The 16402-nt window shown below is 34.1% G+C and overlaps 2 protein-coding genes across 4 annotated transcripts in view; both read right to left on the bottom strand.

Moving 5' to 3' along the window:
* The window catches only part of LOC140799608 (alpha-aminoadipic semialdehyde synthase), a 43969-nt gene extending 37838 nt beyond the window's left edge, over positions 1-6131 (bottom strand). Inside the window, exons 1-7 of one of the 3 annotated variants that reach the window (XM_073153990.1) lie at positions 5855-6131; positions 5163-5235; positions 4793-5053; positions 4607-4693; positions 4397-4526; positions 3871-4044; positions 2624-2703 (exon numbers count right to left, since the gene is read on the bottom strand). In XM_073153990.1, the coding sequence (XP_073010091.1) occupies positions 2624-2703; positions 3871-4044; positions 4397-4526; positions 4607-4693; positions 4793-5053; positions 5163-5183 (753 nt within the window). In that variant the 5' untranslated portion in view covers positions 5184-5235; positions 5855-6131. Of the gene's footprint in view, positions 1-2623; positions 2704-3870; positions 4045-4396; positions 4527-4606; positions 4694-4792; positions 5054-5162; positions 5236-5320; positions 5411-5854 lie in introns of those variants that run through there. The other 2 variants (XM_073153991.1, XM_073153992.1) reach the window with 2 other exon arrangements.
* A 2958-nt stretch (positions 6132-9089) lies between these two features.
* On the bottom strand, positions 9090-15457 carry LOC140799666 (ubiquitin-conjugating enzyme E2 34-like). Its single transcript, XM_073154079.1, has 10 exons — positions 15211-15457; positions 14793-14928; positions 14506-14560; positions 12726-12764; positions 12439-12502; positions 12234-12295; positions 12115-12154; positions 11624-11651; positions 10279-10370; positions 9090-9582 (listed from the first exon to the last, which is right to left on the bottom strand). The coding sequence occupies exons 2-10, from the start codon at positions 14847-14849 to the stop codon at positions 9303-9305; spliced, it is 717 nt and encodes a 238-aa protein (XP_073010180.1). The 5' UTR covers positions 14850-14928; positions 15211-15457; the 3' UTR covers positions 9090-9302.
* Positions 15458-16402: the final 945 nt, after the last annotated feature.

Genomic DNA, 16402 nt, shown 5'->3' with positions numbered 1-16402 from the left:
TGCCGGTTCGGCACAGCCGTGTGTCTTCCGGCACGACCGCGTGCCGATCATTGCGCCATGTGGAGCCTTTTTTTTAAAAAAAATTATATTTTCATCAATTATTATCAAATTAGCTGATCAATTAATCCTTTAAAATGTTTAGATAAAATTAATAATGATGAGACTAGAGATGATAATGATCGTAGTTCCCAGTTTCGACCGATCCCAATCCGGGTCGAAACTAGCCGGTTGGCTGGTTTCGGTCCTACTGCAGGCCAGCTGCTGGCAGCTACAGCAGGCCTGCTGTAGCAGATGGCAGTTGCTGCACGCTTACTGAGGGAAAGAGGAAGAGAGAGTCCGGGAGAGAGAGAGTTTGTGTGTGAGGGAAAGATAAAAAAAAGAGTGAGGGAGAGAGTGGGATAGCTCAGACTAACAGTTAAAGGGATAGGAAAAAAGAGAGGGAGGAAGAGAGTTTTTTACTTTTTAGGCTTTATATGTGAGTAATTATTATTTATTATTTTCTTATAATTTTTTCTAAATTTTTAGAAATTTCTCAACATTTTTAAATAATATTTAGAATTTTATTTAATTAAAATAGTCTGATCCGATACAGGTGGCCAATACGGCCGATATGACCGATATGGCCGATAGGTATTATTTTCCAAAAGGCCGATCTCGATCCCAATACCGATTTTTGGAACCTTGATGATGATGATGATGATGATGATGATGATGGTCATGGTAATAGTGATAATGATGAGACTCAGTCTAGTGGTGGTGATGGAGATGAGACATATATCCCTGTTATACAATCTTCTCAGAGAGGTATTATTTTTATAGAAAACTTAGGTTTGTAGGTAGTAAGACATAGAAGGTACACCCACAGGATGATATGAGTTTATCATCATTACCATCATATCAATCATCCACAAAAGTCATAACACCCATATTATACTCTATACCCACAATCTACATATGTTTATTGTGTTTGAGGCTGTGCTGATGCTGGTCGTTCCCGTGCATATTCAATATTCATATCATATCATAAAAGAACTACATAATTCTTATTTGTATGAAGACTATGTGAAATGTTACAACAAGTTAATGTAACATTCTTGTGTTATTTTTAAGCCGGCAAATAAAATCTTTGATCCTCCTCGTTATTCTATGTTTAACTAGATATTAGTTTTAATTATTGAATTATTATTAATCAATATTATGTGTTCAATTTTGTTATGGAGTACTCAATTATATTATAGAGTGTTCACTCATTAATATTAGTTTTAATGAATATATTCAATCATATTATGTGTTGAATAATAGTTATATTTAACTATTATTTTATCTTTCATAAAATAGTGCAAGCTCAAGGCTAATTGCTCATTTAATTGTGAGGTCGACTCTAGCGGAGAGGATCAAAGTTGCACAGGCTTAGGATCTACACTTATTGTAGATCTTACAGCAAGTTCAAGGTTCAGGTAAAGAGGGTTTCCATATTGATAATACGAAAACATTGAAGTTTGGTGATAGATTCTGTATACCAGATGTGGGTGAACTCATGAAACAAAATTTTAGAGAAAACCCATCAAACCTCTTAAAGTGTACGCCCTAGGGAAACAAAGATGTATCATGATGTTCGTAGGTCTTTCTGGTGGCCAGGATTAAAAAGGAGCATTGCAAAGTTTGTATCTCGGTACCTGACTTGTTAGCAAGTGAAGATTGAGCACCAAAGGCCTACAGGGACCCTAAGACCCCTACCCATTCCTGAGTGGAAGTGGGAGCATATCACCACGGATTTTGTAGTTAGGTTACTAAAGACTGTAAAGAAGAAAGATTCTATATGGATAGTCGTGAATCTATTAACCAAGCTCATTTTCTTCCGGTTAACACCATAGATTCCGTAGAGCAACGGACAACCTTTGCTCTTGGATGAGATCTTTGCTCACCATGAGGCACCAGTCTCTATCACCTCAAATCGAGACCCCAAATTTACATCTAGATTGTGACAGCATTTTGCTAAATTACTGGGCACCAAATTACAGTTCAGCACTACCTATCATCCTCAAATCGACAATCAAGAGCGGACGATCCAGACATTGAAGGACATGTTGTGTGATTCAGTTGCTAATTTTGGACTTAGTTTGGATCGGTGACTCAGCGCCTTCCTTTGATTGAATTTGCTTATAATAACAGTCATCACTCTAACCTTAGAACGTCCTCTTACGAGACTTTATATTGTCAGAGATGTTGGACACCTATTAGTTAGAATGAAGTAGAAGAGCGAAAGATAGAGAGCTCAGAATTGATACAAGAGACCATTGATAAGGCATGAAAAATTCGAGAGTATTTACGAGCTGCCCAGAGTCGACAATATATTCTTGGGCCTATCAGGCTAAATGTACTAAAACAGCATTCCAAGTTTCAACTTTATCGTGATCAATCTAATCATATCGCAGGTTTCAAAGACATCTTATGTTCCTTTTTCCAATATAGAATCAACAAGAAGAGGACAAAATGATGCATGATCTTTTACATATCTAATATTTAAATATGACTTTCCTCAAAACTATAAGCGAACACAAAAAAATTATCCAAGAAGAGTTGTTCAATATATGAAAGCATGTAAAAGGAAGAGTAAGAATACCCCAGCAAGTTCTGGAAGTTTGTCAGCATTGACAAAGGCATGTGGTAAGAGCTTGAATATCTCTTGTGCACCCTGAGAAACTATAAGGATTAAAAGTTACATATGGTGAAGGATAAAGATAGCTCATGACAAAACAGATGACACAAAATTTTATAGTTCATACTCAGCTAACAAATTCAGGGTAACCGGGAATAAGCAAAGGCACATATATAGTTCCATAGAATATTTGCACCACAATTATAATAGCAGAAAGATGCAGAAAGCTAGCTAAATATAGAAACAATCAGTTAGGATGTCAGTCATGAACATTATGAATGCCTTGACTCCACATTTCCAGAGAGATTGAAAAATGCCACTATATTATCTGTTCCCCTTAAAGAACGACAGATCAGTCTACCCTTCCTCCCCAAATTCTTTTCTAAGCTCTCAAATGCAATTATTAAATGTGCTATTTATAGTAATGGATATGCTTGGATTTACTAATCCAATATTTACATAAGATAAAAACATATGAACCTTTGAGACAAAAAAAAAAAAAGAATAAGCAAAAAATCAAAACTTTTAAGTCTAGTGTATAGACTTAAGTAGTATCTTTGGTCATCCCCTCAAGTCTTCTCTTCTCTCCCAGTTAGTGTTTACCGATGACATAACTTTCTCTTTTTACTAAAGTGAATCAAGTCAGCTCAGGCCTCCATTGGGAGGTTCATGAAGCCAAATCCAAAAATGATTCTACTTAAAGTCAAAAGGAAGGCCTAAAATGATTGTGTTTACCACCCCTCCTTCCCCCATCTCTCTCTGTGAATGGTAATGCTGGAATGAAAGCCTCCTCTCTTTCTGGAAATTTCCCTCCGTACCTCTCTACCAAATTCCTTCTTTCCCCATCACTCTGGCCTCCCTCTAAAGCAATCTTGATTTGAACAACACCTTGCTCAATCACATACCAATATAGCATGCCAGCAAGATGTTAGGACACCTCTATGTCATACCACCTAAACCTTGCATATCATAAGCACAAAGAAAAGGAACAATCTCGAGGATCTTATTTTAGTAGACTTGAATATTTGTTCTAGCAAAAGACACCTAAACAAGGCAAAACTGGAGCTAAGGGTAAAAAAAATGCCCAATACCTAGAGAGGAATAACCACCTGAAAAAAATTCACAATCATTTAAGTGAAATTTAATGACAAAGGACAAATTTATATAATTTATTCCTATATAAAATTAACTGTGGTTGTAGAAGTAAGTACCATTTCCATCTCCAGTGAACACAAATACTATAGGAGAAATTCCAGATGGAAGCCCCAATGTGGCTATTTCCTCACCCACAGCAATCACTGCAGCCTTTGCCGCAGCAAGAGAAGGATACATATGAGATGCCCCCAATGATAGAAAAGGTGTAGAATATCCTAGATTTAGATATCCTGCAATCATGAAAAACCAAGTTCAGACTATTCAATTTATGCATCATACCAAGAAAGACATATCCAATTAAAGCTATACTACCAGTTCTCAAAGGATGCATAGACATAAAATTTGCTCTCCTACTTCTCTATATGCAATTATTTGTCTCATATAGCTTACTCTGTAGATTTTTATTGTAACAAACCTTCTTATAGAAATTAAAAAAATTCAGCTTATTCTAGACAGAGAAACAAATTTTAAATTATATATAAATATGCCATAAACTAGAATCTAACTTGTTTCAGTAAATTTGTTGACTAGCAAAGTGAAAGGATAATACATCTATTGAGAGAGGAGTTTCAACATCCTTACGTTGTCCCAGACCATGTAAGAAATCTATGAGTCCAGCTCTACCAGCAAATTTTCCAAAAGCTAGCAATCGCTTGCCATCATCTCCCACAATTAACTCATAATCATACAAAGACACTCTTTCAGCTAAAATCTGCATGTAAATCATTTCATTTATTATGCAAAGTCTAGGCATATTGATAAAAATATAAAAGAGGATGCATAAGGAAGTACCTTATCTAGCAGAGGCAAGTTTTCTTTCTGGGCCTTATGGGTGTGTGAAAAAAAAGCATATCCTCTGTCCGGGAGCATCATCTCCAACTGCAGGACAATGCATTTCTCAGGATTTTGTAAGCAAGGTATGAAGCACTTTCATTATGATGGTTTTGCAATTAATCATAATAAATTTTATCATATGACCTTTGGTTGCTTTATCCCTATGATGAGACCACATTCTGACAAATCCTCTGAAATTTCACATCCGACATCCTCATACTGAGCATCATGATGAATACGCTTCGTGCTAGGCTGTACAATAATGCGGTCAACTCCACTTGTGCCCTTGCCACTGAGCAGAAGACGAGCACAGTGAGATGGAGTTAACGGTGCTCTTCGTTCCCATATGTTAATAGTCTCTGAAAGAATTCCAACAACTCCATTTCCCAACAAGCTGCAATGGCCCTGTAATTAAGTTCCAATATTGTCTCCTATGATTAGATATACTTAACTTTGACAAGATACCACCATGAAAGAAAATAAAACGGGAGCAAATGGTTTAAAAGGCACGCACTTCTCTTTTCGCAGAATCCATTAAGTTTCAATTTGCACCAATGCGTTCCAAGCAACTTCTCTTCCTTATTTACCTGAAAATTGTTTGTACCATTTAGGCTTAGAACACTCCATAAATAGTCAATTCCATGAAAAACTTGCAAAAATTAATTTCTCAACCACTCAATCAATCAAGGACGCTAAGCACAGCATCATGCAAGATGAACTGCCACGTCTACATATTGATCCCAAAATCAATGTCGAAGATATTATATCCGCCACACTGATCAAGCAAAAAACTGTATGCAGATTACATCGTGAGACTCCTCTTTTCACTGATCCAATAGGGAAGAAAACGAAGGAACACCTCGTAATACTTCCTCCAATAGGTATAAAACTGGCAATAATATTGCAGATTTATTGGGAAAACAAACAAGAAAATGATACATAAAAATATATCTAAAATACTCTGATGAAAAAGATAATACCCAGTAAGCCCTCAGATCCAAGAACCCGAACAATTACTACTGATTCAACAAATGGAAATCTATAACGTCGAGAGAGAAGAGATTTGCCAGCTAGGTTAAAATAAAATCAAAATTCAAATGCCAAATGCAGTTAAAAGCAAAAAATATGTCCACTAGGTTGATGAACATCACAAATTCAAGAGGAAAAGAAAACCAATGCATTGAGAAAGGAGACAAGAAACACTACCTTAACATCAATACCTGGCACTAAAAATTTTGGAATGAGGTGATTCCAGAAGTGGAGATCTTTACGTTTACGAACTAAATATTAAATAAGAAGGGAGAGGGAAAGGAGCAATTTGGGTCCTCCTGGGGTTTCTTTCGCAAAATGTGGCAGTGGTCCCAAATCCACGGAAGAACGAGTCACGGAAACGAACTCAATTTAGGCACGTTTACGCCTATATAGTGACGGAAATAAAACGATACGCTTGGGCCAATATTAGTATATTACCACTGGTTTTCAGAGTTTCTGTTCGACATTTGGTATGAAAATAGAAAACGTACCTAAGCCCCAAGGTGGAGTTTTTTTTTTTATTTATCATAAGCCCGAAGGCTAGGCATAGGCCGGACGATGGGCCACCTCCCTAGATACATACTGAGGCACTTAGTCCTACCAAATTTTTAGCTGTCTAGTTTAGACTTCAAGTTATATGCATCGTCGAACAATTATTCTGAACCAAACGTCGCTAAGACTTGTTCTAAGTCGCCGTGCTGCCGAGCTTCTCCTCTAAACTAATCGTACAGTTATCAATCAAATTAAGTCAAGCGTCCAAACCATCAAACAATTTCTCCATTATATTGTACTGGGGTTAGAGTTGAACTCATGACCTCCTTAATCATAGAGAAAATACCTGCGTAAAGGCGGAGTTTTTTTTTTCCCTCAAAACACTGCTACTCGGAAAAATATTTTTCTCGGCATTAAACATTTCAAACTATTTTCAGGATGAAAGAAAAAATTCATAAATAGTTCTTTCAGAGAGCGATTTACAAATTAAACCCCTCATCAAACGCATTTCAGGGTACTCGAAGCATTGCTCTTTTCCCTTTTTAAGAAAGGACCCTCTTTTAAGGGGCTTTGGGTCGGTGGGACTATGGGAGCACAAAGTTGCGGCACGGATCTTGATAATCTCTCACTTTCTTTTGTACACAGAAAGAGATGTCGTTATTTGGAATTCCTACGAGTTTGAAGCTTATCATCAACCTAGTCGCTGGGATTGAGAGGTTATCTCTCGTGGCTTTCCTTTTATCTATATTAAAAACACCAATATTTTTTATTTCTATTATTATTCACACTTCTAAAAAATATTCTGAAATTAACTTTAACTTAATAATAATAGAATAAAGGGTATGCTGCTACTTTTAAATTAAAAAAAACCAAATGCCTTCATTTAATTAAAAATCTAGTTCTCTTTCTGTTTTTTACTTTAATCTAATAAAAACATAGTCAAGGTTGTTAATTTCATTTGTTTTATGGTAACTGATAAGAAAACTAACATCAAAGTATTTTTAACATATTAAAAGAAAAATTCTGGAGTTGGATGATAAATATTATACGACGAGAGTGTATAAATTATAACAGATGTATAATATAAGGCTGTGTTAGTTTGAGGCTAAGCTCTAAACTTGATTAGCTAGCTTTATTTCTTAGTTTTGATTCACGTATCTTTATTAGATTAAAAAAATATAGGGTTTGGTTATGAATTAAACTAAAGTGTAATTTTATTTTTTTTGTAATGTGAAAAGGTAAAAATATATTTGTTTTGAAGAAAAATATTTGATATATAAAATTAACATATCAAAATATCCTTTGAATTTAATGAAAGTGATAGATTTAAATTATGTCACAAGTAAAATTAGAATCAATTTAAATTTATATTAAATTTATATTTTATTTCTTGTGGGAGTGAATTTAGTTAGAAATAAAAAAAATATTTGGTCACCTAAACTAAAGCAAACAATGGCTTAAAAGGTACTATTATCTCAATATCTCTTTTTTTTAACAAACAAAGGAAAAGAAAAGAAAATAATGTGTATTTTGGATGATAAAACGAGCATTTATTCACATCATCGTCGTTGTCATCATCGTCATCATTCAGCCGTGATTTGATTCCAGCTCCTTGTCAAAGAGATCAAACTAAGTTGGAGCCTCCCGTGAGTCAGCGATCCAAGAATGATAAGCACAGTGGAAACAACTTTAGATGAAGCTTGGTGGCAAGTAGCTCTCAATGAACTCACGCACGTCACAGCCTAGACAAAAGCTTTCCGTGCTCAAGGAAACCGCTGGCTTTAATTAGCTCATCTTTTATTCTACGTACAATTCAAATGGTCCACGTCCTTCTTTCTTTTTCTTTTTTCTTTTTTTTTTTGTACCTTTTTATAGGTTTTAGTGAATAGATAAGGCCTGGTTCGTATATAAGATTTTTAAAAAAAAATAATGTATGTATATTTTGTAAATATAACTTACGGATAACTATTACTTTACATACTTTTTATTATTTAATTGTAAGGCATAATAATTACGTTAAATAAGTTTATATAATTATTTGTGTTTGATTACTAAATTATGAATAAATATGTTAATTATATAAAAATCTTACTTAAAAAAATATGCATAATTTTGTCGAGATAAGATTTGTGTATTACTTATTACGTTATTTACTTTATATAAAAATTAATTAAAATATATATAAATAAATATTTTGTTGTAAAATATATTTAAAAATAAATCTAATTTATGAATAAGCGTTACTTATCAATGAATCAAACGCTACCGAAGTTTCCAGATTATTAAAGAACTATGTTTTTTTTTAATCTTTGTGCTCTTTTATCCCTCAAAACGATTCGCTCTGATTACGTCGTTAAGGGACAGCTTTCAGTGATAGCGATACTAAAAACGACTGAAACCTAATCCAATAAATAGTTTAAAAAATTCACCTACTCATTTAATAAATAGTTTAAAAAATTCACCTACTCATTTAATAATATATCTTCATCATTCTAGTCTGGTTTAAGAATATAAATTTATCTAAAGTAGAAGATAGGAAATATATGTACATGTTCAAGTACTGGGAGTATAGCCATATAATAATAAATATTTTAAGGTAATGCATGACCATTTTTCATAGTACCCATTCTCTTGTAACTGATAAGGATTTCGACTCCCCTGAGTTCTCACTATTTCCTTTAAAAATAAAAAGAGTTCATAGCAATTGAGGACCAGAGGATCAGAAACATATTGTCATATTTTTCCCCCCTATTAGATTATTTAATGAGTTTCGGGACTTACTGCATCAAAAGTAGTCCCATCATCACCACAACTGGATGTAAGGGAAAGTAATCCAAGCTAATGGATTCCAATTTTGGAATCTTGATCAAGTATCTCGTAGGTCGAAACATAGTGCGTAAGATTGTAGCAAGTTCAGTTGAAAAATTCATATCACAATGCTAAGATAAATAGCTGGCTACCATATACCATCAAGTTCGTCAACAGAGCATGTCAAAGGAGGGTGAGCAAAGGCTTGAAAGTTAAAGCTACTCCACATTGAACAACTATACAAAACTCTTCAGTACATGAACGTAGGGCTTCATCACTTCAAAGTCCCCAGGAATTAATAATATCTTCGGCATGGGGCATGTCACAGTTGCAACAGGGGCAAGGCCATAACAATGCCAAAAACTGAAAAAATCAAGAGCAGTAGCCAGAAGGGCACTTGTTTCTTCTGCCTTCTTTTGCCAGCATTGTTGATTATATGCTTTGCTTCATCTGCTGCTCTTGCAACTTGCTCAACAACGGCTGACGGAGGAACCAGTCTACCCCGGGGCTCTGGCTGTGATACACTCTGCTCTTGAGCCTTCTGTTGGTTGTACTTCCCGACATATTCCGGGAACAGTTTCTTAAAGTTTGGGCAGTTTTTGCTGTTGATGTAAAATAAAACAAGGCTTATAAATGAACAGTATACAGTGAAGTAGATGTTGTAAATAAATAATTGTGCATGGCACATTTATAATAGAGAGATTAAAATAGAAGCAGCAGAAGATTAACTCAATATTGTAAGATGGACAGTTCACGATAAGCCCGACTAGTACAGCCATGGAGATGATTAGAAGTTACAGAAGGATCATACTTTAAGCTACTTTGAAAGAATTTCCTAAATTATATTTTAACAAGAAAAGAGGGACAGCTCATAATTCAGTTAACTTGATAGCTAGATATTTCATTTAACTTTCACCATATTTCATATGTCAGTATGTTGAACACTTCCCTTTTAATTCATGAATTGTCAGAAGAATGTGCTGATGAAAATCTTGCCGCTTGCATTGTATGAGGAAAATGGGCCCATATAAGAATGCATGCTAGCACAAAATTAATTCAGATCCTCATATACAATATGAAAGAATTGATGATTAATACCTTCTAAAATAGCAATGAAATTTCAAATTCAAAGAACTAAATACGTTTTGTGCATATGATGGCATAACAATGTCTTGTCCATAAATTCGATAATATATTTGTCATATCTATTATTCAATCACTTTAAAAAGAAAAGTAAAAACTCAATGTAGTGAAATGAGAAATCATACACAGATCACACATTAAATGAAATGATTTACCTCTCACAGTTGTAAGCAAGTGAAACCTTGGCTAATTGTCGCTTTTCATCATCAGAAGTCCTAATGCTACCGGTGGTTTGACCATCATCCATCTATATGAAAACATAAAAGGACACATGATATTGACATTTTGAAAACATCTCCCATCTGTTGGGTGATCATCATACACCCCTTAAAGAAAAATAAGTACATACATATGTATATTCTAGGAGAGCTAAAACCAGAAATGATTTAAAAAATAGTAGTGCCACCAAAATAAGAATGTTGAGTTTTGATGAATGAGTAGAAAAGACAATAATAAAATTGCAGACTAGTTAAAGGTAGTATCTATAAAGGATAACTAGCATGAAGATTAATTTGTGATGTTTAAACATGTTCAGTAGAGCACATAGTGCACCGCTAAGGAGAAGTGGCATCATTCAAGCAGATTGGCTTGAAAGGGGAAAAGAGGACAAAAATTTAATGTGGGAGGAAGTAGCAAGAAATACATCACATATTTGGTTCAGTAGACAACTTGGCCCACAAAGTTGAGCAGAGAAAAAGGAACATATAGTGAGAAACAAACAGATGTGACTAAAGGCATAGACGCCTAGTTAACATTGTAGATGAATTATACAATATGCTTTATGAAACTCCATAGTACACAGGAAGTGGAGCTTATATATCCAAGTTATTATCTCATCACAGCTGTTCCTTCAATTAAACATGAAGACGACCAGTTGATCCTGCTGTTCAGGTTAATCGATTGCAAACTACTAATGCATTTAAAGACAAGAAAAGAAATGCACAAACTGTAATCTTAACCTTGAACCTTGGTAAAACAAGTAACATAACTAGATAGACATAACTCTAGTTACAATAGATTCGTAAGAACCAGATATCAGATTTTTCTCAACACACAGAAATAATTTTGTTCATCTAAAATCCCCATTTTCGTCCCTTGCAAGCACATGCAAAGGTCTATTAATTCAGTTAATTCCTACTTGATAATTAAGGAGCCGCTTTATTATTTACTTTAGAAACCATTGTACCAGACTTTTGTTTATTTATTTTTCCTTCTTTCCCAGATAATTATCTGGGACAAACTGCAGAGTAATAGGACATTAGAAACATGCCAATACTCAATGTTGCTACAAAAAGAAGAGCGAAAGGAATAGAATAAATAAAATCTTAGTCATTATCTCCAGTTACATAATGTCTGACTCAGGAAATTACTCTCGCCCAGTATATTTAAAGATGCCTCAGAGTGCTACATAAGTGAGGAAGTGAGAGCAGAATGTTAACTAAAAGTTAACAATAATTTTCAAAGACAATCTTTTTTAAAGCACATGACAAAACAACTCACCATGAAAGAAAGAAGTCCTGCAAGAATGCTGCATCAAAAAATTACACAATCAGAACCTTAAAACAAGTTATGTAGAATGAACAATCACTCTAAGATGAACTATGAGATTTCTCTAAGATTTAGTAGGAAAACGGATAGATGAGTTCAACATAGGACGTATCAGTCATCTAAGTGCATCTTCTAACTTCTTTCTCCACAACATGAGTTCCTTTATTTTGCCACATACTGACATACTGTGCACATGGTAGGTCTAGACATATTGCATATGCTATGGAGGAACCAAAGGAAAAGGGAGCAAAACAGAGTATAAAGCGGAGAAAAAGTCTTTGATATGTAGGCTCATGAGAGCTCCTAAGGAACACAAAGAAAGTGGCGTCAAACCATCAAACAGTTCCAATGATATTAGGGTAGCTGATGCGCAGACAAAGAAGTTAGATCCTTAACAGAAATATAAAATCTGAGATACCCTTATGTTTGATAGTTTCACTTACCTTGCTACAGACCACATTGGATTCCAAGACTCTGGATGGACTGAGAAGAATAATCAAATTATAAGCTGCATTACTAAAACAAAACAAATAGACAGATATGAAGATCTGTTCAAACTTACAGTCACTCATTGATAAGCAGATTCTTTTGTGAGGAGCAAACCGACCATTAGGAGTTATCATGCTATCAGGAAGAAACAAGGTGAAGGAAAGTCACATTAGAAATTGTAGGTAGATTGATTATTCAGCTCTTTTGAGCCCTTTGACCCTGATCAGTAGGAAACATTCTTAATAAATAACTTTCTGTACAAGAGTTCATAACATTACCTGATACTAGGAGGTTTGAAAGGATAATCAGGTGGAAATTTGAGTTTCCCATAGTAATATCCACCTTCAGCATTAATCAGCATTTACAAATCAATATAGGAAAACATGCAAATAATCAAATTGCAACAAATGAGCTTTCACTGAAATGTAACTTAAAAAACCGAAAGAATGTAATGTAGAAGTTAGAAAAAGTTCAGAAACTACACCAACTGGCATTTAAAAATTGGTTCCTATAAAGAAAATTTGGTTACGCACCACAAGTTTATTTAACCTTCACAATCATTTACCTGCAAAAGGGGTGCCTTCACTTCCTTCAAGCACAAAATCTGAGAGAAGATGGTATATAAATCATCAGTTTCTTAATATAAGAACAAATCAAGATAAACAAACTAGAATAATCATGTCAAAGTGACTAACATAGCCAATATTACATTAAAGTTCATGCATGTAAACTGATATACAGTTCGCAAATATACGATAAGAGTAGCACATTTCATTGTTAAAACAAGGGAAATATTTGTCCACTGAAGGCTTGAAGACATAGGGCAGGTAAAAATAGTTTTATAAAAACATAATTACTACGGACTTGCACATCATGTTAGTATCAATAAATGAAAGAATATAAAAAGAAAAGTATTTATACCATATACAGTAACATGTTTAGTAAAAAAAAATGCTACCAGCATACATACATACGCAGGGGGCTGCACATTTTTGATGCTCTGTTATTTTCAATGATGCATAAGAAGTCTTAGTTACAGTAATTCTAGTTTGACCTCTACATTCACTTAAGCATGCAGAAATTCCAAAATTACATCTACTTTTTAAAGATACTATCTGTGGACCCACATATGTGCATGTACTTATACAATTCATTTAGTAATATAAGTAAGACAAAGAAGGGCCTGCTACCGTTGATACAACCGCCGAAGTAAGCATTCAACATATTTGGATGAAGCACAATTAAATGAAAGGCAAAGTTGGCTTACCTTATGTTAAACATGAACGAATGAATGATGCTTTCATGATTGATGCTTTATGAGTATAAGGATGAATAAATAAACAAAACATAGCAATAAATCTACCGTTCTGTAATAAATGCTAGAGAAAGAAGAAGCAACTGGTTAGTGCTCCCCAACCTAGTTTGTTACAGCCCAGGGTTATAACCAAAGGATCTGGAATAGTTTGTTGAAAACAACCAACAACAGTGACATCAATGATAAATGAGTCAACTAAAGACTTCACTATTGCAGTCAAACTATAAAGCTTCGCCATCATTCAACTACATAAGAAAGGTAGGATCCTTCCTTTGGCAATTTGAGATAAATTCCATGTCATTCTTCACTGGTTGATTTTCCCTCAACCCTTGTGTTACCAAGAATATTAACTAACTGCTCTCATAGGTACAATCAATGTCTGTCCCCCATTGGAATTGTTAGGACTAATTATTTGTTCTACGCAATCTTAAAATCAACTTGGTAAAGCTTGTGCCTTTCATTCAAGAAGTAATATATTCAAGTCTTGGAAAAAAAAAAGAACTTATAAATGAGGGTTAGGCTGCATAAATCTACTCCCCATTTTCCCCATAAGTGGAAGCCTCATGCACTAGGACACCCTTTTTTCCTTAAAATCAACTAATCCTCCCTTTATCTCCATACAGTTTCTTGTTAACACCTCTGTTCAATCTTAAAAGCTCCATATTGATAGCTCACTATCTCAACATGTTTGTTTGTTAGCTGTCTAAAATCTCCCATATGGATACTGGTAAAGTGATTGGCTACAAAGTAGAAACTATCTCTTTAACTCATGGGGTGTGTTTCTATTGCAAAGAACCAAAAGAACTATCTATAAATGCTAACTAGGAAAGTCAATGTGCAAATATTCATTCACTAAGCAGAGGAAGAAATGAAGAAACATACACTGTGTCAATTGTGCTTCTACTAAAAGGGCTATTTTTTCCTCATTCAAGCAAATAAAAAAACTAATATTATTGCTCACCTCTATTGAATTAAATGGCATAATATGATTAAAAAAATATCACTATGTATAACAGAAAAGTTTACTCACGCCAGTCCAGTATATCATTAGGTGAAGGACGGGCAACAATCTGGGAAGGTGGTTCCTGAAAGCATTTGAATTATATTAAAGGTAAAGTTGAAAGCAATATCCTCCAAGAACGAGTAAAATATCATAAAACGCCAAAATCAAGAAGCTGAGGAAAAATGCCAACTATTGTTCATACTTATTCATATATTTGTACAATTTTATGTCTAAATTGATGCTAATAACTTCTTTTCTCAACTCAATATCCTCACTATCAAGCGCAAAAGAAATACGAAATGACAATATTATACCTTACAAAGGGCATGATACTCCTTCTGAAGGCGCTTCACGCAAGCCCTCTCTGTCATCGCCGACAACTAAGCCACGACCGCAATCCTTCACAAAAATTCCAAATCCCACTGCACGTAGATCGCCCAAACCAGAACTCTGCTATAGAAATATTCTTAAGTATCGACCAATTCAATTCCCAAAATGACAAGTACCAAATCAACGGAATCACAAATATCCACTTTCTACTAATAAAACCCATCCCCATATAAAAAATTATGCCAATTTTATAAATCTACGATCAAAATAGTTCTGATCTTGATAGAGATAATTAATTTCCTAAGGAGTAAGAGGAACGAATTGGTCTCCAACCCAGCGTTCGGAAATTAAAACGAAAAGCAATCAGAGAACAGAGAGAGAGAGAGAGAGGAAAAGAGAGACCTCCGAATCCAAATCGCCGCCGCAGCGGCGACGCGATTAGCGTCCGAAACTTCTACTCCAACAATGATCCGGCGGCGGAGTAGGGATTAGGGATCGAGATAGGACGAGCAATCGAGATCGAAGAGAGATTATTTCTTCGTCGTCGCTAAAAGGGGAAGAAGGATTAGGAATGGGGCCATTGGTATCTCGATCTTTTCGCTATTTAAGCGATGAGTCGAGATCCGACGGCAAAGAGAGCACCTTGCGCACTTGACTAGGAGATCCAGTGTTCTCTATTTAACACCACACAGCCTTGGACTGCATGTCGGCTATTGGTAGCCAAGAGGCAAGAATATATATATATATATATATATATATATATATATGTTTGGCTAAATTTTACAAAACATCTGTATATTTTCAATTTAATTATTTAACTCTGCTATCGACTAAAGTCTAATAATTATCTTTTTCATTGTCCTATATATACCGAATTTGAAATCCAATATCTAAAATAATATTGATAGAATTTTAAATAACAAAGATATAATTAAAATATTATATATTTATTATATTTATTATTATTTAAAATCTAATCATTATAATTTTATATACATTAGAAAGTTTATTCTTACGCTCTATAAGTTTGTTTTTAACAAAAATTTTAAATTCGATCTCTAATTTAATTAATATAATAAAAATGTGATTACTCCTAATTACTCCTAATCAGGTATCACTTTATCTCAGATATAAAAAACTAACCTATTTAAAAATTACATTCAAATATCCTCTCTTGGTAAAGAATATTTATTTTTATTTATTTTTATCTTGTATAGATACCAATCATATATCTTTCTCATAGTGCAACATATTAGTCAATTAGTTTCTTATGTAAAATTATTTTGATATAAAGTTTAGGTTGATATCTCAAAATTTGAGGTCTAATTCCGTCAAATAATACATTAAGTAATAAAAGTAAAATACAAATTCACACATGAAGCTCTACTATGAGCCATAATAAATACAAAATGATAGATGTTATTTATAAATTTTCATTTCAAAAAATAATGATTAGGGTTGGGACCAAATGGCACCAACAAATTAGACCACTATTTTAAATTAGAATAGCCCTTTTGGGTCATTCTTAGCTTTCATCGTAATATTATTCATGGCTAATAATATATTTTGTATTAATTAATTAACTCATATGAGA

Source organism: Typha latifolia, chromosome 13, assembly GCF_019914945.1.
Source record: "Typha latifolia isolate L0001 chromosome 13, TyphaL0001v2, whole genome shotgun sequence".
Taxonomy (NCBI): domain Eukaryota; kingdom Viridiplantae; phylum Streptophyta; class Magnoliopsida; order Poales; family Typhaceae; genus Typha; species Typha latifolia.
The sequence above is the reverse complement of the archived record's forward strand: the minus strand, read 5'-3'. Positions and strand labels throughout refer to the sequence as shown.

What these genes read in the sequence shown, in the direction of transcription:
- LOC140799666 (XM_073154079.1), bottom strand. Translation starts at nt 14,849, where the DNA reads ATGACAGAGAGGGCTTGCGTGAAGCGCCTTCAGAAGGAGTATCATGCC. An exon ending in AGTATCATGCCCTTTGTAAG is followed by an intron (nt 14,561 to 14,792) that starts GTATAATATTGT and finishes AAATGCTTTCAG; the next exon opens with GAACCACCTTCCCAGATTGT. An exon ending in TTCAAACCTCCTAGTATCAG is followed by an intron (nt 12,296 to 12,438) that starts GTAATGTTATGA and finishes TCTTCCTGATAG; the next exon opens with CATGATAACTCCTAATGGTC.